The 24,675-nt window shown below is 60.8% G+C and overlaps 1 protein-coding gene across 2 annotated transcripts; it reads right to left on the bottom strand.

The window, feature by feature from the left end:
- Positions 1-507: 507 nt before the first annotated feature.
- Positions 508-24,136, bottom strand: NCLN (nicalin). 2 transcript variants are annotated; one of them, XM_030796257.1, is made up of 15 exons: positions 23,530-24,136; positions 17,152-17,342; positions 16,452-16,596; positions 13,623-13,717; positions 11,138-11,218; positions 8,354-8,457; positions 6,128-6,216; positions 5,828-5,967; positions 5,295-5,473; positions 4,031-4,118; positions 3,849-3,887; positions 3,614-3,777; positions 2,804-2,857; positions 2,586-2,664; positions 508-2,433 (listed from the first exon to the last, which is right to left on the bottom strand). In XM_030796257.1, the coding sequence occupies exons 1-15, from the start codon at positions 23,711-23,713 to the stop codon at positions 2,374-2,376; spliced, it is 1,692 nt and encodes a 563-aa protein (XP_030652117.1). In that variant the 5' UTR covers positions 23,714-24,136; the 3' UTR covers positions 508-2,373. The 2 variants fall into 2 exon arrangements, with proteins under 2 accessions (XP_030652117.1, XP_030652118.1); XM_030796258.1 differs by having other exon boundaries at positions 3,614-3,774; positions 23,530-23,838.
- Positions 24,137-24,675: the final 539 nt, after the last annotated feature.

The raw sequence follows: 24,675 nt of genomic DNA on the forward strand, positions 1-24,675 counted from the left end.
CTCATTAGTTAGGGGAAACATCTTCCTGGAGCAAGATGGGCCCTGATCCAATGCGACGGAGGTCCTGGGAAGACACAGACCAGGCGGGGGCTGGAAGGACGCGGCCACAAGCCGAGGATGCCAGGAGCCCTAGAAGCTGGGAGGAGAGGCAGGAAGGACCCACCCTGGGGGCCCTGCCCACACCCTGACTTTGGACTTGGGGCTTCAGAGACACTGAGGGTGGACTTCTGGTGTTCTGAGCCCCATAGTTGGTGGTGCTTTGTGATGGTGGCCCAGGAAACAGGTCCACCCATCACCCACAAGACCCTGCACACAGGCCCTCCTCTCCCGCACGGCCCAGCAGCCTTGGGCACAGGCCTGGCCCACAACAGGCTGGAGCCTCACTCCAGCAGAGGGCAAGTCAGTGACGCACTCTCCACACAGCCCTGCCCTGTCACCCCCTGGAGGAACACGAACCCCCAACAGTTGTCACAATCCAATTCTCACAGCCCCCAGACCACACGCTGGTGGCGATCATTCATTATGGCTTTATTTTCTCATCGGCCGGCTGCATCCCACACCAGCCTGAGCCCCAGACGGTCAGTCAGTGATCCATCCTGACGACCTGTCCAGGAAGGAAGGAAGGAAGGAAGCTCCCTCCGAAACGCTGGCCCGGTGGCACCCAGACAGGAGCCTGCTGGCTAGCACGCAAGCACTCCCCAAATTCTCTCATGGTGACAAGGTGGCAGCTGCTTGGGTCCCAGAGTCTCAGCACAAGTGCCCAGAGGCCAGCGGTGATGGGCCCTTGGGCAAGTCTCTGGAGGAGGAGGGCAACCCACAGGGCAGACTGGGGAGAAGAGGGCCCCCTGCCAACCTGGAGGAAAGAGGGGTGGTTGTCCCCTCACCCCTCCAGGCTGCAGGTTCTGGAGGGCAGAGGTGCTGGCCGAAGAACTGGTGGCCAAAGTGAGACCCCCTGGTCCTATCTGGACAGAACCCCAGGCTCCCATGGGCCGGCCCAGGTCCCTCGGACAGCAAACACCTCCCTGGGCCACGGAAGGGAGACGGCTGTGGGTGCCAGGCCAGGACTTGCCCAGCTCAAGTCCCTTCCCCACCAATCCTGCTCGGCACACACTGGGTAGGTTATATTGCTAAAGAACGGACACACCGGGGTCTCCCTGAGCTCAATGTGGGCCTCCTTCCCTCCCACACTCACACACGGCGCCTGGTCTGCGGGGTGGAGGGTTCTGTCCAAGGCTTCCCAGGGGCCCGGACCTTTCTCTCCAAGTTCCAGGAAGGGTGGCCCCAGAGGCCATGCCCCAAGTCGTCTCCTTCCCAGCAAATGTTCTCACCTGATGCCCCCACCCCAAACACATCCTTTCTACAGATGAGGAAGCTGAGGCCCAGGGCGGGGAGTGAGGGGAGGAGCCTCGAGGCCTCACCGGGCCACCTCCTGCCTCCCAGTCCTCCACCTGCACCCAGTTCCCCAGGGAGGACTGACTGGCCGTGGCAAAGCCTGGATGGCCTGGGGGCCCAGTACCGAGCCCAGGAAACGCCAGGCGCTGGCTCAGGACTCAGGGCAGGCAGCTGGGCCAGGGCCAAGCAGGTGAGGGCCCTGGGAGCCGGGCTGGGGCCACGGACGCACAGGGGCCGGAGGGATGGGCTGGGAGGAGAGGAGCGTGGGGGAACGGGGGTGTGCAGCCCTGCCAGCCCCCCACGAAGCAGAGGCTGTCAATGATGACGTCAGACCCTGCAGTCAGAGAAGGGGAAGGCTGGGTGGTGCAGCTCCCCGAGCCCACTGTGGGGGGGACAGGTCAGTGAGACCACATGGGGGACAAACGGCTCCACTGGGGCTGGAATCCCGGAACCCCAGGGCTGGCACTGCCCTCCTCCAGGCAAGAGGGAGCAGAGATAAATAACCATGTCCATGCCACCATTGGGGAGCGGGAGGAGACGTCCAGGGACAGACGTGGAGAGGGGAGCAGGGCAGGCCTGCAGTCCAGGCCCCTTGCGGCAGGTGGCGGTGGGCGGAGGCTGCGCGCGATCGGGCAGGGGGTCCCGGCGTCTCCTCTTTAATCGTGCATGTGTGCTTACACCGGACCGAGGGCGGCCGGCTCCCAGGACTGGGGGCCTCGTCCGCAAGTCCGTAGCCTGGCCCCGAGACGTCTCCCAAGCTCTCCTCCAAGGAAGTTAAGACAAGGAGAAAAAGAAAGAATCCCCCCCCAGTCTTGGAAAGCAACAGAGAAAAGCTCTGTAATTCAGTGTTTCGACCACCGCCGAGGAGGGAGAGGGCCCCTGTCCCCGCAGGGCCACCCAGGGCGGGGCAGTGTCCACTCACTCGTGCTCGGCCCCAGGGACTGGGGAGCGGCGGGGGCTCTGGCTGTGGGGGTGGCTGTGTCACTGTGTCTTGGCCTTCACGAGCAGCCTCTGGACGGTCTTGTAGAGGAGGCTGAAGTGCTGGTGACACAGCAGGAGGGAGTGAAGATGTGGGCAGGGCTGGAGCCCCAGGCCATGTGACTCTAGGCTGAGCCACGGGCCAGGATGTACTCGGAGATGGCCAGCCCAGCTCCTCCTGGCGGGCAGCTCCTGCCCCACCTGAGCCTGCTCACCTGGACAGCCACGTAGGCCATGCCGAGGTAGGCAGCAATGCCAACAGCCAGGAGCAGGTCAAAGACGGCTGGCTTGACTCTGCGGAGAAAACAGGGTCCCTGCGGTCGAGGATGGTGCGGGCCAGTGACGTGGCCCCCTAGACCCCCGTGGGCGGCGGTCCCCTCGGCTGTAACCCGTAGGGGGTGAAGGGCTCCAGGTCCCGCTGGCCGCCTCTCACCTGTACGCATTCATCACTTGCTTCAGCTGGTCATAGAAGACAAACTCTGGGTCCCTGGGGAGAGAGCACTTTCTCAGGGGCACCACTACACCCAGCTAATTCTTTAAAAAGGGTTTATAGAGATGGAGACTGGGTGTGGTGGCTCACACCTGCAATCTCAGCACTTCGGGAGGCTGAGGCAGGCGGATCACTTGAAGTCAAGAGCTCGAGAGCAACTTGGCCAACATGGTGAAACCCCATCTCTACTAAAAATGAAAAAAACTTAGCCGGGCATGGTGGCGGGTGCCTCTAATCCCAGTTACTCAGGAGACCGAGGTCCAAGAATCACTTGAAGCCAGGAGATGGAGGTTGTAGTGAGATAAGATCACGCCACTGCACTCCAGCCTGGGTGACAGAGCGAGACTCCGTCTCAAAGACAAATAAATAAATAAAAACTTTAAAAAGTTTGTAGAGATGGGGTCTTGCTATGTTGCCCAGGTTGGTCTCCAACTCCTGGGTTCAAGCGATCCTTCCATCCCAGCCTCCTAAGTAGCTGGGATTACAGATGCCCCCCCACCACATCCACCTAATTTTCGTATTTTTAGTAAAGATGAGGTTTCACCATGTTGGCCAGTCTGGTCTCGAACTTCTGACCTCAAGTGATCCACCTGCCTCGGCCTCCCAAAGTGAGATTGCCTGGCCCTCGTCCCATCCTCTCTTTGTATTTGCTCCACCTGGCATCCCCCAGGGGTGAGGGGGTGGGGGATGCAGTAGGGGGAGGTCCCCCTCAGCCCCAGGCTGAACGGGGCCAGCGCGGAGCCCCAGCCTCACCGCTTGTCGGCCTTGACGTGGTGCTGCTTGACGTCCTTCAGGTAGCGGCTCAGGTGGTGCTCCAGCGTGCTCAGGAAGGTGCTGTCCTTGTCCACCAGCTGCGCGGCCCGGGGCTGGTTGGTGAGCCAGTCCATCACCGAGTCCAGCTGCTCCTGCTGGATCTGCTGTAGGGACGGCGGTGGCAGTCATGGCCTGGCCCCGCCCGCCGGCCCACCCACTGGCCTGGCCCCCTTACCATCTGCTCCGTGAACACCGGCATGTCTGGCGGCGTCCCCTGCGGAGAGAGGAGGGGATGGCCCTGAGTCCAGGCCCCTGCAGCGGGGCTGGGGCTGGGGCTGGGGGGGCTGGGGCGGGGCTGGGGGGGGGGGGGGGCGGGGCTGGGGCTGGGGCTGGCGGCACTGAGGGCTCAGGGCTCACCTTCTCAGTCAGATTGTAGATGACTCGAGTCAGGGCCTCCGCGATGATCCTCGTGTTACGGGTCAGGGTCTTAGAATCCACCCGGGACCTTCACGATTCGAAAACAAAGTTTTAAAATGTGGACTTGGGGCCGGGCAAGGTAGCTCTCACACTTGTAATCCCAGCACTCCAGCCTAGGAGACAGTGAGACTCTGTCTTTAAAAAAAAAAAAAATTTAAGCTTAGCTTTAACTACTTGGCTGACGGTTCACCGGGGGCCCCCCACCTCCAGGCCCCTCGCCCCGACCCATCCCTATGCACAGGTGAGGCTCGCGCCCTGACGCCTTGGTTCCTACTGACTCGGTTTTCTGCTCCTCCAGAATTTAAACTGGACTATTCCGTCCTGGTGGAAGAATCCATTCTGGGACCCTCTACACATCCCAGGTGGCCCTCCTGGGCTGACCCCTGGTGGTCTTGAGAGAGCTCAGCACAGTTGGGACAGCCGTGCGCCCACTGTCATTTCCTGGCAATCTTTCCTGGCTGGTGGGCGACCGCCACCTCCATCCTTTCCAGGACTGTGATTACCCAGGGATGTGCCCCTCCCTCCCGCCACTGGCGTCTGCAGGCCTCCGATGGCTGAGCTCAAACCACTCTGAGGGCCCGGTGACCGCAGAGCAGAGCGGATGAACGGGAAGGGTCTATGCCAGGCCTGCGGGCGCTGGCGGAGATGACGGCGCCCACCTGCTGGTGCCAGGACTGGCCGGGAGTGTGCCTGGGGTGGCCAGACCGTTCCAGACTCCACAAAAGCCTGCCCAGGGATTCACATGACGGCAGAGAGACGGGCAAGACACAGGGTCAGAGGACGCAGGAAGCCAGCGACACAGTGCCCCAGAGGGAGGCGGGGCAAGGAAGGGCCAGGGTGTGGTGGGGGATCAGGCTCCCGGAGACGCTGGCCGGGGCCAGGCAGGACTTTCACGCTGTGGGAAGGCCCTGAAGAGGCCCAGAGGCAGGAGCTGCTTGCTCCTAACTCAACAGGTGATGGGGTCTGGGGGTCCTATATGGGGCCACGACCCCAGGCTGCTGGCCTCGCCCTCCCTAGCCCCAGTAAGGAGGAGCTTGCGAACGGCCTGACCGTGCAGCCGGCCTTGGCCACGCACCAGCCCCTTCCCGGCAGCCTGTGTGTGTGGGCCGCTCCCTCCAGGCTCTCATGGCCCCTGAAGTTGCGACCTGTGGCTCAGCCCCCAGGAAAGCCCTAGGAGGGGCCGGGCAGGTGCTGCCGTGCTCACCGCACGTCCATGATGCTGCTGCGCTGGCCGTCACGGTGGCTCTCCAGGTGGGACAGCGTGAAGGCGGGCAGCCGGCGGATGGCGAAGCGCTCGTGCTCCCAGGCCAGCACGTCCTCCGCCAGGTTGATCCGCTTGTGCACCATGGAGAACCGTACCTCGGGGAACTGGTGCGCGGCCACCTGCAGCCGGAAGCGCCATCAGCAGAGGGCGGGCGGGGATGGCGGCCACGCCGGCCCACTCCCCAGATGCTCCAGGGGCCTCCCAGAACCCCCGAGGGTGCAAAATGAGGAGAAATCCATCTGACCTCGGGGTCTCCCTAAGGCCTGCTAGAGCCCCGGGGGGCGGTGAGCGCTGGGTAAGGAGGGACGAGGGGACACCCTGGGACAGGACACCCCAGCCCGACCCCAACCCCAGTGTGCCTCTCAGAGCCTGAGGGGCGGACAGCAAGGACACCCCAGCACAGGATGCCCCAACCCGGCCCTGATGTGTGTGCTCCGCAGAGGCCCGGACCCATCCGTGAAAGGGGCACCCACCGTCTCCAGCTCCCGCAGGAAGGCGTGCTGTAGGGTGCCCTCCCGGGGCGGCTTGGACACGTGCAGGTGCAGGCTGCTGCCCCGGCCCACGGTGTCCAGGCACAGCACGAAGGCCACGTTGTCCTGAAGCAGGCTGGAGTCTGCAGCGCACCGAAAGCTGGCGTGGGGGCGGGGACCGGGAAGTGGACCCCAGCCCCTCCCTCTGTGCCTCCTGGCTGCCCCCACGGCAACCCCTGGCCCTCCGTGCCTCCCCACGGCACCCCCACCGCGGCACCCCCACCCCCACCTGGGGCCGCTCACCTGTGTGGTCCAGGTTGTCTTCCAGCCAGCGCTTGGTTCCCTGGTAGTTAAACTTGCCTCCTCCAGAAGCAAAGAACAGGAGGTTGTACCTGGGAGGCAAGACCCGGTGTTAGCTTTGACAGGCAAGTGCCTGGGGTGGAGGAGGGACCGGGCCAGGTCACAGGTCCCCCAAGAGGGGTATGAAGGTCTCCCCAAAGTAGGAAATCCTGACCAGCCCCTTAGGGCAGGGCATGACCCCTCAGCCCTGTGGACACTGAGGCCGGATGGTTCTCTGAGGTGAGCCTGTCCTGGGCACTTCAGGGTGCTGAGCGGCATCCCTGGCCTCACCCACCCCATACCAGGAGCTTCCCCCAATGACAACTGCAAATCGCTCAGTGTCTCCAGGCAGCAGGGCCACCCCACATTAGACCCCAGCTCTAGAGGCTTCTCTGAGCCCAGGAGGAACCGGGGTGATCGACCAGGCAACAGACACCAGGAGATCAAAAAAATAAAGTCTATTCACTCAAAGAAGAAGAATTCTTTTTTTTTTCTTTTGGGACGGAGTTTCGCTCTTTGTGCCCAGGCTGGAGTGCAATGGTGCAATCTCGACTCACTGCAACCTCTGCCTCCCGGGTTCAAGCAATTATCCTGCCTGAGGCTCCCGAGTAGCTGGGATTACAGGCATGCAGCACCACACCTGGCTAATTTTGTATTTTTAGTAGAGACAGGGTTTCAACACGTTAGTCAGGCTGGTCTCGAACTCCTGACAGGTGATCCACCCGCCTCGGGCTTCCAAAGCGCTGGGATTATAGGCATGAGCCACCCGGCCAGGCCAAGAATTCTAATGGAACACAGCCTGGGCTATTAGAAGGGTCACCAGGGTCAGAGATGGAAACTGCTCAGCACGCCCCTACCCCCATCTTCCCACATCTGCCCCGGACTCTCTCCAACCCAGTTCCCCACTGCCCCAGAAACCCAACCTCTGCCCCAACTGCCAAGAAGCCCTCGGGCCTGGCAGAAACCAGCCCCGTTCACATGTTTTTCACAGCATGAGCTTCTCAAAAGGCATCAGTGGGGGGCTGGGGGAAGAGGTTCTGCAGCTTAAAAAAAAGTTTTGGCTGGACATGGTGGCTCACACCTGTAATCCTAGTGCTTTAGGAGGCTGAGGCAGGAGGATCGCTTGAGGCCAGGAGTTCGAGTCCAAGTTCCTGCCTGAACCTGGACGTGACTCCCAGCACCCTGTGACTGTGAGAAGGCTGAGAAACGTCTCAGCCACAGTGGCCCTGGCCTCTGTGAGCCACTGACACCATGACTGCAGCAGTACCGTCTCAGGAGCAGGTGACCAGGCCAGGGCCTCACCCGGAGGCGACTCTACCCACCCCGCACAGGAGACACAGTCATGTCCGGAGACATCTGTGGTTGCTACGTCTGGGGGTGCTCCTGGCATGGAGTGGGTGGCACCCAGGACAGAGTCATGCACAAAAGACGTCCACAGGGCCACGGGGACGAAGCCCGCATTATCATCTGGGGAAAAATCAAGTCTGCCCCCCGCTCACATCAGACACCAGGATAAACTCCCGACAGGGTAGACGGGATAAACCAGGGGGACCCCAGCTCCCGGGACCACCTCCTCTCTCCCTTCCTACTCAGGGTGTGGATTTCAGTGTGGGCAGCCTCCTGGGACCTCAGCGGGGCAGATGATCACGGGACACAGTCTCTCGGGGGCCCGTGGAGTCCCCTAACCCCGGGGGGTCTCAACCAGGGGTACTTCTGCCCCCAGCGGAGAGTGGGCGATGTCTGAGGGCACCTGTGGCTGTCGTGACTATGGGGTGTTCCTGGCATGGAGTGGGTGGGGCAGGGATGCTGCTCAGCACCCTGCAGTGCCCAGGATGGCCCCGCCCCAGCGAAAAATCCGTCCCTGACCGCAGAGGGCTGAGAGGATCCCCTAGCTCCAGGGCCCTTAGCCGGGCGTCTCTCACACTTGCAGCTGACAGCACTCCCAGCAGGCTCCTGGGGCGAGCAGCAGCCGGGCCCCGTGGGACTCCAAGAGACAGAGCCTGCGAGGGCTCACCTTAGCCCTCCATAAACAAGGCGCCCCAACTCCTGGGCTCAGGCCCACTTCGTGGCCAGGAGGCTCCAGAGAAACATGTGCAGAGGCGTCCGGTGGGCAGCGCTGTCCGGCAGTGTGGCCCCCGTGCCCCCATCCCCCTGCCCACCCCCATCCCCCTGCCCACCCCCGGCACTCACGCGGCGTGCGTGCGCTTGTAGGTGTAGAGCCGGGAGAAGAGGCGTGCCAGCTCCAGCAGCACAGAGACACCGCTCCCGTTAGAGTCCGCGCCCAGTGACAGCCACTATAGGGACGGGAGAGGCAAGGCCACGGTCACCCTCGCCCAGCTCCCGCACCCCACGACCTCACTGCCCACAGCAGCCACAGTCATCTCTCGGTCATCCCCGCCCGGCTCCCGCAGCCCCACGACCTCACTGCCCATAGCAGCCGCGGTCACCTCTAGGTCACCCCCGCCCCACTCCCGTAGCCCCATGACCTCTGCCCACAGCAGCCGCGGTCATCTCTGTGCTGTCCCCCAGCCCCTCTGCCACGTCCAGTGGGCAGCTGCGATCGCTCCCCTCCTGTATTCAAGCCCCAACTGATGGCCTGGGGTCTGCAGGGCCCCACCAAGCCCAGGACTCTCCTCGTCCACCTCAGCTAAGCCCGCGCCTGGGAGAAGCTACATGCAGAATTTGGAGCCCAGGGCCGGGCCAGATTCGCTCACCGAGGGCATCTGTCCAGCCCTGGTCTTTGTGCAGGGTCCCCTCCACGGGACCAGCCCTTCTAACCTCGAGCCCCGGCCGTGGGGAACCTGCACAGCCTGACCACATGCCTTTCCCGCCCTTGGATGCACCTTTCGATCTAAAGCAGCATTCTCAACAAGGCCACACTGCTTCTTGGGCATTGCAATGGTTTGGGACTGTCCCAAAGCCACAGCATATAAAGGGGACCTCGGTGGTACTGAATTCAGGGGGACAATAAACACCCTCCTCAGTGAGAGAAGCCAGATCCAAAAGGCTTTGTTCACAGTGTTAGGATCTGTTCATAGGACCCGCCCAACAGGCCAACAGGCCAGTCCACAGGCACTGGGATGGACGCACACATGCCGGGGTTCCGACGCTGGGGAGGGGACCAGGAGTGACAGCTGATGGCGTGGGGCTGCTTTTTGGGGTGATGGAATGTTCTGGAATTAGAGGTGGAGACCGTACAACTTTGGATGTACTAAAACCCACTCGTACACTCTAAAATGGTGAACTTTATGTTCTATCATTATCTCAAAAAATAAATTTGGCCAGGCTCGGTGGCTCACGCCTGTAATCTCAGCACTTTGGGAGGCTGAGGCATGCAGATCACAAGGTCTGGAGTTCGAGACCATCCTGGCCAACATGGTGAAACCCCATCTCTACGAAAAAATACAAAAAATGAGCCAAGTGTGGTGGCACACGCCTGTAGTCCCAGCTACTCTGGAGGTTGAGGCAGGAGAATCGCTTGAACCCGGGAGGCGAAGGTTTCAGTGAGCCCAGATCACACCACTACACTCCAGCCTGGTGACAGAGCGAGACTCCGTCTCAAAAAAAAAAAAAAAAACATAAATAAGTAAAATAAAACAAAAAAAGCTTCATAGGGGACAATGAGGACAGAAAAAGGCAGCGGGCACGCCGGTGGCTCATGCCTGTAATCCCAGCAGGTTAGGAGGCCCAGGCGGGTGGATCGCCTGAGGTCAGGAGTTCAAGAGGCATTGCCCTGAGCAGCTTGAGTTTGTGTGGGCCCGGCGGGACCAGGCATTCTCAAGGCTGGGGACCTGGCCCTCCAAGGGGTCGGGCACTCAGCCAGGCAGCAGATCTGCCCTGACCCTCCGCACTCTGCCTGGTTCAGCTGATCTGTGTTCAAAGGAGGCAGGGCTGGGCATGGTGGCTCACGCCTGTAATCCGAGCACTTTGGGGGGCTGAGGCGGGCGGATCACGAGGTCAGGAGATCGAGACCATCCTGGCTAACGTGGTGAAACCCCGTCTCTACTAAAAATACAAAAAATTAGCCGGGTGTGGTGGCGGGTGCCTGTAGTCCCAGCTACTCGGGAGACTGAGGCAGGAGAATCGCTTAAACCCAGGAGGCAGAGGTTGCAGTGAGCTGAGATTGCACCACTGCACTCCAGCCTGGGGGACAGGGCAAGACTCTGTCTCAACGAAAAAAAAAAAAAAAAAAAAAAAAGGAGGCAGGGTGCTGGTTGACACCGTGGTGCATGCCCTCGACCCCACTCCCACTCAGCCCATGCTGAGCGGAACCAAGCTTGTGCCACAGGCCTGAGACCAGGCACCTGCACCAGGGGCCCCGACCCTCGCTGACAGGACGGGCTCTGGGGCCAAAGCTGTCCCTGCAGACACCATGGTTTACGCACGGGCCCTGCTTCCCTCTGGAGTCTGGAATCCCAGCATGGGCCAGGCAGCAGGGGCTGCAGAATCAGCCCCCATAGGAACCGGGCGCTGGGTCTCCGGGAGCCTCGCTGGTGACAGTGCTTTGGGCTCACTGCTGGGGATGAGGCATGTTCCGTGTGACACATGGGGAGAGGGACTGGAAGCCGGGACTGGCCTCCCCAACTCACCGCATGCGCCTTTCCCTTCGCGGACTCTGCTACGTGCTCCATGACCTCTCGCTGGGACAAACCACAGCCGCGAGGAGGCCTCGTGTGGAGCCACGGCACCCGGGGCTGGCCCGGGAAACCCTGACTCAGACTCCCTGGGCTCAGCCTCTGACACAGACACCGCCGTGCCCTGGGACCTGGGATCCCGGGGCAAGAGCCAGGCCTGTTTCAGCTCCACGACACCCACCCTGAGGCCCTCGCGGGGACCAGGATAACGGGCAAAGGCCTTCGCGGGGAGAACCGCTGACCCCGGCCGCCATCCCCTACAGGCGCTTTGCCTCAGCACTGGCCTGGAGCCACAGTCCAAGCCCTGTGGGGTGGGGGGGATGGGGACACACATACGTACGGGGGCCACTCCAAAGGCGTCGTAATGGGCCACGATGACAATGGTGGGAAGGTCCTCTCCGCCCAGCCCCGTCAGCCGCCCCTGTGGAAAGAGAGCAGGGGAATGGCCTGGCTGCTCCCGGGGCAAGTGACCCCTGTGTGGGGCTTGGAGACCCCTCCCCTCTGGGCCACATGGGGCCCGTCCGCTGGGTGCCAGCATTGGCCTCAGCACTAAGGACCACGGGAGGTGCCAGCCTCTGACTCTGGGAGCCCCAGGGAGCTCCTCCAGGGAGGTAGAGCGGGGAACAGGGACCCAGCCCTGCTCTGGCCCTCAGGTTGAAATCTTTAAAAACTGGGGAGAGCAGGAGGATAAGTTTTTTTTGTTTGTGTCTTTTTTTTTTTTTTTTTTGAGACAGAATCTCGCTCTATCACCCAGGCTGGAGTGCAGTGGCATCATCTTGGCTCACTGCAGCCTCTGCCTCCCCAGTTCATGCCATTCTCCTGCCTCAGCCTCCAGAGTAGCCGGGACTACAGACGCCCACCACCACACCCAGCTAATTTTTTGTACTTTTTAGTAGAGACGGGGTTTCATCATGTTGGCCAGGATGGTCTCCATCTCCTGACCTCGTAATCCGCCCACCTCGGCCTCCCAAAGTGCTGGGATTACAGGCGTGAGCCACCGCGCCCAGCCAGGAGGGTAAGTTTTTATAGGAATAGGGCTGAGCCCCTCAGGAGGATAACTGTAGGAATGGGGTTCAGCCCCTCGGGAGGATAACTGTTTGTGGGAACAGGGCTGCGCCCCTCAGCCAGGCATTCGGGTTCCTTCAGGGTCTGTATGCACCCCTCCCGGCCTCTTACCCCACCAAAGTCGGATTCCGCTCTAGCCCGGGGGGCCAGCAGACTTTCATAAAGGGCCAGAGGGGATATTTTCAGCCTTGGGGACCAGACAGTGTCTGTTAAGACTACTCAGAAACTGCCATGGACGGTTTGCACATGCATCGGCATGGCTGTGTGCCATAAAACTTTATTTACACAGCCTGGCGAGGTGGCTCACGCCTGTAATCCCAGCACTTTGGGAGGCCAAGGCGGGCAGATCACCTGAGGTCAGGAGTTCCAGACCAGCCTGGCCAGCATGGTGAAACCCCGTCTCTACCAAAAATACAAAAATTCACTGGGCATGGTGGCGGGCACCTGTAATCCCAGCTACTTAGGAGGCTGAGGCAGGAGAATCGCTTGAACCTGGGAGGTGGAGGTTGCAGTTAGCAGAGATCGCGCCACTGCACTCCAGCCTGGGTGACAGAGAGAGACTCGTCTCAAAAAACAAAAACAAGCAAAAAATAAAAACAAGTTTTTTATTTACCAAAGCAGGCAGAGGGCCAGCTGTGGCCTGGGGACTCCCCGTCTGGCCGTGGGAGTCTACTTGCTGTTTTTGCAACATGCTTTTCCACTTGGAGATCCTTCAAAGGCTGAACTCAAAGCCCAGCTCCCAAGAGGGCTCTGCTCACAGGAGAAAGGGCACAGCCAGGGGAAAGGGAGTCCACACGGCCCCATGGGATCTGGAGCCCAGAGCCCGTGCCACTGTGGAGTGATGCAGGCCCGGCTACCGGGTCTCACTGCGCACTAACTGGTGCTGGGAATAGGACTCGCCTCCTGGACCCACAGCACAATCCAACAGGAACAAACAGAACAGAGAACAGCGCCGTCAACAAACCCCAGGGCTCCTCCGCCAAGGCCTGTGTATGGGGAGCCGGGGCCTCCAGGACACTTTCCCCACCCCGGCCTAAGCCAGTGCTTTTCCACTCGGGCCCCCCCAACAAGGCCTGGGTCCCTAAAACAGCAAGCACGTCTTGTTCAGGGCTCCCCCAACAGTGAGACAACCCCTCATCTGTGTGGACTCATCTGTGCCCCTCACCAGCGCCGTCCCGTGGGGAAATGCTAGAGGAGTCAGTGCTTTCTCAGGTTTTAAGGCCCCTGCCAGTGCTGCAGCAGCAGCGACGCAGGCTTCACCCTCTGGATCTGCCTTAATGATCTGAGCGGCTACTTCCGCACCGGCAGCTCCCCACCCTCTCTTGACTCTGCTGATACCCCGGGGTGCTCAGAAGGGTCTGTGAGGATGCAGTGTCTGGGCTGACGGGTGAGGTTATGTGACGAGAGGGGGCTGGCGACGCTGCAGCCTGGAGGGGGCTTCCTGGGAGGGGCAGCCAGTACAAAGGCCCTGGGGTGGGAGGAGGCGGCTTGGTGTGTGGGGGCCCCCGATGGAAGGAAGGAGATGGGCCGGGGGCTGGCAGGGACCTGGGCACTCCACAGAGTGACTCCCCAACCACGTAAGGAGTCTGGGTTCCTTCAGCTGCCAGCGGAGCCACAGGAGGTTTTCAGCCAGGCAGGGGGGCGATCTGACCCCAGTTTCCCATCAGAGGCTCCCCTCTAGTATGGCTGAGCCGGGGAGCCAGGCGGATGGCAGGGACCCCTGGGGACGCAGGGCCAGCTCCAGGGCAGGCAGCACTCACCTCCACGCTGGCGATCAGCCAGTCACTCACGGCCTTGCTCTGTACCCCACTGGTGACCATCTGGAAGCCGTTGGCAGTGGCCGTGCGCAGCAGTACTGGGGACAGGGAGAGGGCGCGTCAGCCTCGGCCCAGCCAGGGCCCCAGCCAGGGGGCGTCTCCAGCACCGACACCCCAGGTTGGGGGCTCGGGCAGAGCCAACCAGCCGGGTGTGGGGACGTGTCCAGCAGATTTCGATACCACGTGATGCCCATGCTCCCCCTAGGACAACCTTCTCTCGAAATTATTCACATCTCCTTTCTGGAACGTTCTGCTGGGGAATTTCTCCTCCATGCCATTCTGATCCTTTCCTCCCGGGCCTCAATAACAGCTGTTCACTTAGGGACTTAGGGCTAGGGCCTGCCCGAAAATGCCTGTGAGTTCACACAACTTTGAGTCTGCACTTCCTTGCTTTAGAGCATTTTAAAAACACAACTTTTTTTTTTTGAGACAGGGTCTCATGCTGTCACCCAGGCCGGAGTACAGTGATGCAATCATGGCTCACTGCAGCCTATACCTCCCAGGATCAAGCGATCCTCCTGTCTCAGCCTCCCAAAGTGCTGAGACACCTGGCCTAAAAATACAGTTTTTTGAAATAAAATAAGAGATAATAAAAATAAATAAATAAAAGAAAAATGAAAACACAATTGTTATGGGTATGTAAGATATGACTAGCGGGGCGTGGTGGCTCACACCTGTAATCCCAGCACTTCGGGAGGCCGAGGCAGGCGGATCACGTGGTCAGGAGATCGAGACCATCCTGGCTAACACGGAGAAACCCCCTCTCTACTAAAAATACAAAAAATTACCCGGGTGCAGTGGCGGGTGCCTGTAGTCCCAGCTACTCTGGAGGGTTAGGCAGGAGAATGGCGTGAACCCGAGAGGCGGAGCTTGCAGTGAGCTGAGATTGCGCCACTGCACTTCAGCCTGGGTGACAGAGCTAGACTCTGTCTCAAAAAAAAAAAAAAGATAAGATATGATCACTGGAGGAAGCATGCTCCTGGGAACTCTCTGTAATTTTTTTTTTTTTTTCAAGTCGGAGTATCGCACTGTCACTGGGGCTTGAGTGCAATGGCACGATCTCGGCTCACTGCAACACCCGCCTCCCAGGTTCAAGTGATCTTCCCACCTCAGCCTCCTGAGCAGCTGGGACTACAGGCATGCAGCACCACACCTGGCTTTTTTAAATTTTCTGTAGAGACAAGGGTCTTGCTATATTGCCCAGGCTAATCTTGGACTCCTGGCCCTCAATCAATCCTCCTGCCTCAGCCTCCGTAAGTGCTGGGACAACAGGTGGGAGCCACCATGCCCAGCCCTCAACATCATTTTTACCAGCTGCATAATACTCCACCAAGTAGAAGATTCCTCATTCAGGTTGCAGTGAGCTAAGATTGCGCCACTGCACTCCAGCCTGGGCAACAGAGTGAGACTCCGTCTCAAAAAAAAAAAAAAAAAAAAAGAAGAAGAAGATGACTCCTCTTTCCTTCTTCTCTAACTGGATACTTAGGTATTTGCAGACCTATACTCTTCTATTGCCACAACAAAAATGGCCATTGTCAAGACTTTTAATCTAGACCAGGGGTTGGGAACGTTTTCTGCAAAGGATCAGATAACACTTTCGGCTTTGCAGGCTGGATGGTCTCTGTTGCAGCCACAGCAACTCAGTTCTGCTGCTGGGAAAGCCACCACAGACTGTGCATAAATGAACGTGGCCCAGTGCCAATAAAACTTTATCAACAAAAACAGGCAGCCCCTGAGCCGGTGTTAGCCAACTCTGGATCTAGAATTCCACTGATCTGGCTGTGTGGGATGAACCTTTTTTTTTTTTTTTGAGATGGACTTTTGCTCTTGTTGCCCAGGCTGGAGTGCAATGGCATGATCTCAGCTCACCACAACCTCCGCCTTCTGGGTTCAAGCGATTCTCCTGCCTCAGCCTCCCAAGTTGCTGGGATTACAGGCGACTGCCACCACGCCCAGCTAACCTTTTGTATTTTTTTAGTAGAGACAGGGTTTCGCCAGGTTGGCCAGGCTGGTTTTGAACTCCTGACCTCAGGTGATCCACCTGCCTTGGCCTCCTTTATCATAGCTTGAAACCACAGCACCAAACTGTTTTTGCTGGGGCTGGGCCGGTAAACACCTGCCTGTTGCACCCTGTTCTCCGCGGCCCTGTGCTCTGGCCTCCCTTCTCAGCCCTACTCCCCCAGTAGCTGACAACGGCCCCGGGTAGGGCCCTCAGCTGCCTTCTCCAGTTCCTCTTTCTCCTCACTCTCCACAGCAGCCACTCCCATCTGTCCCCACCACAGGTGCCACCACAGAGCTCTGGGCTCCTGCTCCGAGCTCGCTGCCAAGGCCCCCGTTCACGGGGCTAGAGGAAAGAAAGGCGTGTGCCCCTTCTCCGTAAGAATACTGCCGACACGCCCACACCGCCCACTCGAGATGTGATGCTGAGAATGTCCTCGGCAGGTAGAGAACTGAACAGATAGATGCCCGTGTGTTTCATAAACCCCGAGCCCCTGAGGATGCGAAAGGCTCCCCCTGAATCCGTGGTTCTAGTCTTTCGTGTGCACAGAGCAGCTGGGTGGGGAACAGGCGGCTGCAAAAATGCAGAGTCCCAGGTCCCAGCCTGGAGGTGGTGACGCAGCAGGTCCATGCAGGGCCCAGGAACCCCTACTGCTAACCCCGGCGAAGGGAAGCCACACGCCGAGGGCAGAAACAGCCCAGGGTGATCGCAGCCCTCCGGACGGGGACATCTCCCCACGCCCATGGCTCCCGTCCCTGCAGCCCAGAGCCCACCTTCAGCAGCAGAAGCAGAGCCTTGGGAGGCGGAGGCGGCCTGGGTCTGCTCGTAGATGGAAAGCAGGGCCTCGTCCTCCACGGCAAAGTACACGGGGACGATGGTCTCCATGGCCAGCATCTCGGGCTCGATCTCCATGAATTGCTGTGGAGCAGACGCACACTTAGGGGGCTGCTGGCCTGGTGGGGGTAGCAAGGTAGCAGGGGGCCAGTGACTGTCCCTGGAGGGCAGGCAGGCCCTCAGAGGGCGGCATGAACCATGGGGCACTCACAGAAAACCAGGGCATCCCCCCATCCCACCCGCCCCTTCTCATCTGCAAAAGTATCTTCACCCAGGGCGTCTGCTGGATTCTACCAGGTCTTGTTCACTCAAGGCAGGGTCTCCTGCGCAGCCCTGTGGACCCTGGGGCCAGATCACTCTCTGGGGTGGGGCCGTCCTGGGCACTGCAGGGTGCTGAGCAGCATCCCTGGCCTCCACCCACTCCATGCCAGGAGCGGCCCTCCCTGAACACCTCCAGTCATCACCCAGTGTCCTCTGAAGACAGAATTGCCCCTTGGAGATCAATGGAGCAGAGGAACAGTCCATCCTACTTTCCAAAGGGCTCAGAGAGGCGAAGTGACCTGCCTAGGGTCACACAGTTGCCTCCAGCTCCCACCCCAGCTCTGGACCCGAGCCGGGCGAGGCAGGGCAGACGCTCACCCGGACGACGTCCTGGGGCACGGCGGCCATGGCCCTGGGCAGGATGATGACCACGGCGCCCGCCGACTGCCGCAGGGCCTTCTGGTACTGCTCGTAGGAGAAGTCCAGTAGCCGCATGAGCACGCAGCGGCGGCTCAGCACCTCCGCCGCCATGGTGCGCGCCTCCGTGTTCAGCACTGCATTCCGCGTGCCTGTGGGCACAGGGGCGGGGTCGTGAGCCTCGGCGGGTGGCCAGGCCAATGGGAGGGGACAGATCCAGGCCACAGACCCACTCAGCAGCCCCAGCCCCAGCCCAGAACCTGGAAGACCACCGATTCGAGAAGCTCCCAGGGTCCCCCCAGCTTGCCCCCTGCACACCACCGGGTCACGGGGGCCATGAACGCGTGCTGGGCCCATGCCCACGGGCTCAGTGCCATGTTAACCCTGGGTCTCAGACCTCTTGACAATCTTCGTTTTTTGGTTTGGTTTCTGAGACAGGGTCTCACTCTGTCACCCAGGCCGGAGTGCAGCAGTACAATCTCGGCTCACTGCAGTCTCCATCTCCCAGGTTCAATCGACTCTCCTGCCTCAGCCTCCTGAGTAGCTGGGATTACAGGCACCTGCCATCACACCCGGCTCATTTTTGTATTTTTAGTAGAGACGGGGTTTTGCCTGTTGGTCAGGCTGGTCTCGAACTCCTGACCTCAGGTGATCCGCCCACCTCAGCCTCCCAAAGTTCAGGGATTTCAAGCGTGAGCCTCCGTGCCTGGTCCCTTTCTAATGAAAGCAGAGCCCCTTCTCCCGGGAGAAACCCACACTTCCCACCCTCACACCGAAGTCTACACAGGATCCTAGACCAGGGCTCGGCAAACCTCTTCTGCAACAGACCAGAGAGTGAGTATTTCCGGTCTGTGTCTTGACCCCTCAGCTCTAAAACTGCAGGGTGCCTGCAGCCATATACAACAGGTAAGCCAACAGGTGGGGCTGTGTGCCAACAAAACTCTTAAATAGGCCAAGGGCAGGCTGGATTCAACTCCTGTTACAGGGGGTCCCAGCTGGGGACTGCTCCCCTGAAGCCTGTTCATGGGCCCCAGGTTAAGCCCCTGTGTTGAGCCATGAGACCAGCATGGAGCGCCCCTCAGGCTCGCCTGCTCTAGGACCACCCTACTGCGCCTTGAACATGTAAGCTTTCTAGAAATCCAGGGGCTGGGGCGGCAGGAGGCTCAGCAGCTTGGGCTATGGTGTCTCTGGGGCGAGGTGGGGTCTTCCCTGGAAGGCCAGGGCCGTCGCTGAGAGCCTGGGGCTGTCGCTCCCTCACCAGCTTATTTATTTCTGCGGTGGTGCTCCCCACGGTCACCGCTCTGGAAACTCGCCAGGACTCCTGGTTTCGCTGCTGCCGTTTGCTTCCTGGGACTGCTCTTCCCTCCTCTCTCAGCAAAACGTCCTCCACCCAACAAGACGCAGCCCAGGGGTCCCTGCTCTGTGCACCTGAGCTGCACACGCACCCCCCACTTCCTGCCACTTCACCCCTGCAAGTCTCAGCACCGCGACGATCTACCTGCTGCCCACCACGCACCGCGATGGCCACCTCAGTGGCCCTGGAAGGACCCTGGAGAGCTCCGGCCCCTCTAAAAGGGCCACCCGCGTTCAGCTGGGGATGCGGACCTCAGTGGATCACACCAGAAGCTGGAAATCCCGATTCTGACGTCACATCACCCAAATGTTAAAAGACAAGCAATGATCTAAAACATCTCAGCACCACACAAGCCAACAGGATGCCACGCAAAGCACACAAGCAGACCTGACGCAGGGGGGGGGGGGGGGGGGGGGCCTGACGCAGGGGGGCCGGGTGCTGATCTGACGCAGGGGGGCCGAGGGCAGGCCTGACTCAGGGGGGCCGGGTGCAGACCTGATGCAGGGGGGCCGGGGGCAGGACCCGGGGCCTCCCGTGTGACCCGTGCAGAAGCACTCAAAATCACGATGCCCAGGGCCGACTCCAGCGTCCCCGTGGGAGCCGGCCCCGCTCTGAAGGTGGATGCTGGATCTGGGGACCCTCATTCTCTCATCTACCCACAGACGCAGCTCTTCCCGGGGCCTGCGCTGAGCCTCGGGCTTGGGGCCAGGGGCGTGCATGAGTCCCTAGCTCTGTGTCCAGCAACGTGCTGTCTGGGAAGCGGCGGGAGGGAAGCAGCCTGCTCCAACGGGGTGTCCGATGGGCTGAGCTGGGTGCATGGGGGCGACAGGCGGGACACAGAAGGGACACAGGTCCCAGGTGGGAATGGGCAGGGTCTCAGGTGCAGCACAAGGAGGCGGGCACAGAGAACCAGCTCTGAGGCCTGGGATGGAGCAGCCACAGGGGGCCACGCGCCCCAGGCCCAGCAGCCTCACCCCTGTTCCCCTCTCAGAGCCTGACGTCACCAGGCCTGCTGGGGCCTTTCCTCTTCCCTTGGGAGGCCCCTCAGGGAGGTGGCAGCAAAGACCTCGAGGGAGCCCTTGGCGCTCCTGCAGTGCTGGGAGCACCTCTCCCCTGCACCCCACCTGTCCCCACATGCCCTGGCCTCCCAGGGGTGACTCGAATGCCACCCCTTTGGGGTTGGGAGATGAGGCCCACTGGCAGGCACCCCCATTCTCCGGGCTTGGAGCTCCTGCAGGCGGGACAGGGAGCGAGGGAGGCCGGAGAAGGGAAGGAGCAGTGGCAAGTCAGAGGAACAGGGCGGATGCCAGCACCCAGAGCTCCCTGAAAGCCCCGCCCATCGGAGCCCCGCCCATCGGAGCCCCGCCCATCGGAGCCCCGCCTCGCGTCAGCACCAGCCAAGGCCATGCTGCCCTCCGGATCCCACCCCCGCTCGCTTGGGGCCCAATGGCAAGGGCTCTCTGTGGCCAAGGCCCATCTCCCCAGGAGCACAGACGGCCTTGGGCGGCACCAGCCTCCCTCGAGGGCCAGGGTCGGGCCGGGTAGCCACAAGCTAGTGCGGACACAGCCCTCGGCGGAGGCAAAACCAGCACCAACTCCCTCAGACCCACGTCTGAATGAGCAGAGGCCACTTGTCGTGGATGCCATGGAGGGCACCGGGCATCCTGAGTGAAGTCACCAGTTGGCGTGACAGGACCGGACCTGAACAGTGGCCTGGGCACCTGTCTATCTGTCGAGGGCCAGAGAGCCAACCTTTCCCCTCTCGGGCCGTAGGGCTCTGGCACTACCACTGCGCTCAGCTGTTTCTGCATGAAAGCAGCCAGAGACAAGATGCCAATGGATGGGCATGACCGCGCGCCGATAAAACTTTATTAACAACAATAGGCAGAAGGCCAGATGTGACCTACAGGCTGCAGTTAGCTGGCTCCCAGATGAAGGAGTTTTGGCAAGTCTGATGGACTTGACGGGTCCTGGGAGCTGGGCGCTCCAAGGGGTGCTAAGGTTCCCACCTCCCATGGGCCATAAGCTCAATGAGCCCCACCTGCTGTGAACGGCCGCCGAGCGGAGAAAGCCTTCACCCAGCAGGGCCAGAGTCCACTCCCAGGAGAGGGGCGCTGTGCACCTGGCCAATGAGACCCAGATCACACCCAAACACAAAGGGCACCGCCCCGCCCTGCATCTCTCAACAGCAGCAGGAAGGACGTTGGGAAAGGACATCCCAGCGAGTAAGGGTTGCAGCTCCTCCGGGTGGTGGGCCCGGGGGTGAATGCACACCGGGAAGATGGTGGTGGAGGGTGGCCTCAAAGGCAGCACGCTGGGGCTTCTCAAGGGCCTGTCCTCGGCAGGGCTCCGGCCCAAACCACCACCAGTCTCTCAGAGCAACACAGAGGGGTGTGCTGGCCGGGCCTCGCCTACCCTGCGAGAGCTGGACTGTGCTTTCCAGGGCGCAGATGAGGAGCACAGAGGCTGAGGCAGGGCGGCTGCCCCATGGTCTCCTCCGCTCACCCTGAGAGCCCACGGACCAGCTGGGCAAATGCCAGATACAAGGAAAGCTGGGCGCAGCTTCCTCACTAGGGGAAAGAAAAGCTGGGGGCCAGGGAGGAGGGTACAGGGGAGGAGGCCAGTGAAAAGAAGACTCAGAAGAAAACCCAGGATTGTGGGCAAAGGCCCCAGAGAAGCGAGGAAAGAAAGGACTGCAGGGGAAAGGGAGAGAGGCGCCACCAAAAAGGGGCCGAGGGAATCGGGGAAGGCCAACGGGGTGAATGTCAGGAGGCTGCGGAGAACAGGAGGCCCCACAAGGAAACTGGGAGGGACTCTAGGAGGCCGGAGAGGGCATCCGTCCGGCTGGGGAATGGGGGGACACCTGCTCACTCAACAGCCAACATGCATTCTCTGGGCGGGCTCGCAGGGAGGGAAACGGGGCCCACACCCACCCAGGGACAGTGTAACAGCCACCAGATCACACCTGCCCGGGGGGCTGGAGGGAGGCCAGGTGAGCTGGAGGCCCAGACAGGAGATGCCAGGAGTGTGAACAGGGCCTCAGAAGGGCCTGGACAAACAGGGTATCTCGAGCTCTAGGAGTGGGGTCTTTGGGGTGCAGACTGCCCTGGAAACCTCACGGAAGCCGCTAAGAGAGCCGCAGCCACGCGTGGCTACTTGGGTTTATTACCCTTAAGCAGCACTGAAAATGCTGCCCCTCAGTTGCACAGGCCGCGTTTTGGGGGCTCGGCAGCCTCGTGTGGCTGGTGGCTCCTGTGCCAGGTAGCAAAGATGGAGGCGGTTCTACAGGATGGTGCCCGTCAGGACCCTTCCCCGGGGAAAATCCAAAGCAGCACGGAAAACGCGGTCACTGCATTAGGAGCCCCTGGCCTTCTACTCCCACCCTCCAGGGCCTGGGCCTTGGGTTTACACCACCACTCTGGCCCCAGGGCGCTTCCCCTGGACACTGTGTACATTAGGGCCGGATCGTTCTCTGGGGTGGGGCCGTCCTGGGCACTACGGGGAATTGAGTGGCGTCCCTGGCCTCCACCCACTCCATGCCAGGAGCACCCATGGTCGTGACAACCACAATGTCCCCAGACATCACCCAGCGTCCCCTGGGTTGACAACAATGGCTCTAAGCAAAAAAAATCGTAACTCTGGGGCAAAATGGGACCTGAGGCCAAAGTCTGGTTCCATCTCCAGAGATGGGCTCCCCAAGGGCTGGCAGACGCTGGGGGTCCCCGCACCTCAGACTGAGCCTGAGATGTGACGAGAGGGACCAGTCCAAGAGAATCCAGGCTCAGAACTAAGGGGGCCGACAGAACATGTGGACGGGACTCCTTCGCAGGGGAGGCCAGGCCTTGACTTCCAGGGACCTGAGGGACCAGGCTGAAAAGAAGAAAAACCAGGGACCAGAAGGTTCTGGAATGCCAGGGACAGCCATAGCCAGGAAAAGACAAGGGGATGTGGAATGGTCTGGACACTGGGGTCAGGGCCACGACGGGAGGGGGCGGGGCTGTTGAGTGGGAGACGCAGAATCCAAGGGCAAGGGGGTGCGAATTTGGAAGGGGATGAGGAAATCCTAGAAAGATGGAACAAGTGGGGTTCTGGGAAGCGGAGGTGAGGAGGCTGAGCTGAGGGCGTGGGTATGCATCAAAGGCGGGACAGAAAGGTGGTCAAACGGAACCCCAGGCGAGTGGACTGAACTGGGGACGTGGGAGGAGGCCAGGGAAGCTGGGCTACCAGATTCTGAAATATGACTCACGAACTGGGACCAGAGAGCGTCAGGGGTTTGGGGACAAATGGGCCCTTGACGTGAGGGCCGGTGACTAGAGCGAGAAAATCCGGGGGGGTGTTGAATTTGGGCACTGGAAAAAATGCACTTGGCACCCAGGGCCGTGGGAGGGGGTGGGGAATGCTGGACCACCGCGTGGGGTGGCTCAGCCTGGCAGAAATGAGTGCGGGGACCTTTAACTCCAAACGCAGTCAGCTAAAGGCGGGAGGCCTGGGAACACGGACGTGACCCAGTGGATCCAGAGACCAACCAGATGGTCTCCAAAACAGGGCCCTGGGAGCTGGAGGTCAGGGCGGGAGCGTCTGCTCAAGTGAGCCCGGACCGGGAAGCCTAGGGGGCGGAGGGGGCCCAGGAGGGAGAAACTCGACAAGGCGGGCAGACGTCGGCCCAGCTGGGGACAGGAGAGAGGGGACTTAGGGCTCCAGGGGAGCGGGACGCTTGGCCCGGCCATGGGTTCCGGGGCACGGAGGCCTGGGCAGGGGCCGGGGGCTGTGGGAGCGAGCGCGGGGGGTCCCTGGGCGCTAGGCAAAGGAAAGCCGGGGTTCCAGGGCGCCCGGGGGTCCAGGGCCGCAGGGCTCTGCCTCGCCTGGGGCCTGAGCATGGGTCGGGCAGCCCATGCTGGAGCCAGGGATCGGCCTGGGGCTGGCCGGGCCGGAGTGGCGTGGCCGGGGAGCCCGGGGAGCCCCGAGGGTGGGCCGGGGACACGCACCGTAGGGCTGGCCCTGCAGGTCGTACTGCTGCATGCGGTACACGGTGAACTCGTGCGCGGCGTCGGCGGCGGGCAGCGGCGGCGCCACCAGCAGCAGCACGGCGGGCAGGAAGACGATGAAGCCAAGCGGCAGACAAGACGCCTTCAGCATGTTCTCCAGCACCTCGCCCGCTTCCTCCAGCATCCTGGCCGGCGGCGGGGCCGCGCGGGGCGGCAAACGGGACGGAACGGCGGCGGCGGCGGCTCCCGCGGACTCACCTCGGCATGGGTAGCCGCCGGGGTCCTGCGGGCGCCGCGCCGGGCAGCCCGCACTCGCCCTGAGGTCCTGTGGGCACCGCCGCGAACCGCCCCGCCAGCCGCGCTCCCTGTCGGGAATTGTAGTCCGTCCGGCGCTCGCGGAGCCCCGTGGGAGTTGTAGGCTCACTCTGGGACTCCCGCAAGGTGCGGCAGGCTGGCTAATACCGTTGAAGTTTCACATAAACTCCAACTCATAAAATGCAATAAAATGCTTTAAAAAACTATTTCGCGATATCACTTTCTTAAGCTTGTCTTTGGCGTTGGGGGAGCTGGAGTGAGGGGCGAAAGGTAGGAACAGGACGTGACCTTGCGACCTGGAAGGAAGGTGGAGATAAAGAAAAAAGGAAGTGCCTGTCTGGCGCGCTAGGTCTTCTGGGAGTTGTAGTCCCATCAAACACACAAAGGGTCACGGGAACTGTAGTCGTCCTGGCAGAAATTGCTGAGGAAAAAATAAATCACTTAAAACTCCCAAGGATGTAGATGTCAAACTCCACGAGGGCAAAGACTTTTGTCTGTTTTGTGCATATGATGTATCCCCGGCATCTAGCACAAGACCTGGCGCATGGCGGGTGGCCTATACCATTTTTGAATGAATGAATGAAAAATAAAAAGTCATGATAGTTCCTAAGGGAGGCCGCAGTGGGTTGTGGGACTTGTAGTCTGGAGCCTGCGGTTTGTGCAGGGGTCGGTGGCAGGTATTTATGTTTATCTTTATTCATATTTGGGGCATACTTATACTAAAAAAGTATTTGTTGTTCATCGGAAATTTAAAGTTAAAACACAGTGTCTCAGGGCTGGAGGTACCTAAGGAACGTCCCTTTGTACAGATGGGGAGACTGAGCCCCAGGG

Source organism: Nomascus leucogenys, chromosome 17, assembly GCF_006542625.1.
Source record: "Nomascus leucogenys isolate Asia chromosome 17, Asia_NLE_v1, whole genome shotgun sequence".
Taxonomy (NCBI): Eukaryota; Metazoa; Chordata; class Mammalia; order Primates; family Hylobatidae; genus Nomascus; species Nomascus leucogenys.

What these genes read in the sequence shown, in the direction of transcription:
- NCLN (XM_030796257.1), bottom strand. Translation starts at nt 23,713, where the DNA reads ATGCTGGAGGAAGCGGGCGAGGTGCTGGAGAACATGCTGAAGGCGTCT. An exon ending in GGCTGATCGCCAGCGTGGAG is followed by an intron (nt 11,219 to 13,622) that starts GTGAGTGCTGCC and finishes CTCTTTCCACAG; the next exon opens with GGGCGGCTGACGGGGCTGGG. An exon ending in AGCAGCATCATGGACGTGCG is followed by an intron (nt 4,119 to 5,294) that starts GTGAGCACGGCA and finishes CGAATCGTGAAG; the next exon opens with GTCCCGGGTGGATTCTAAGA.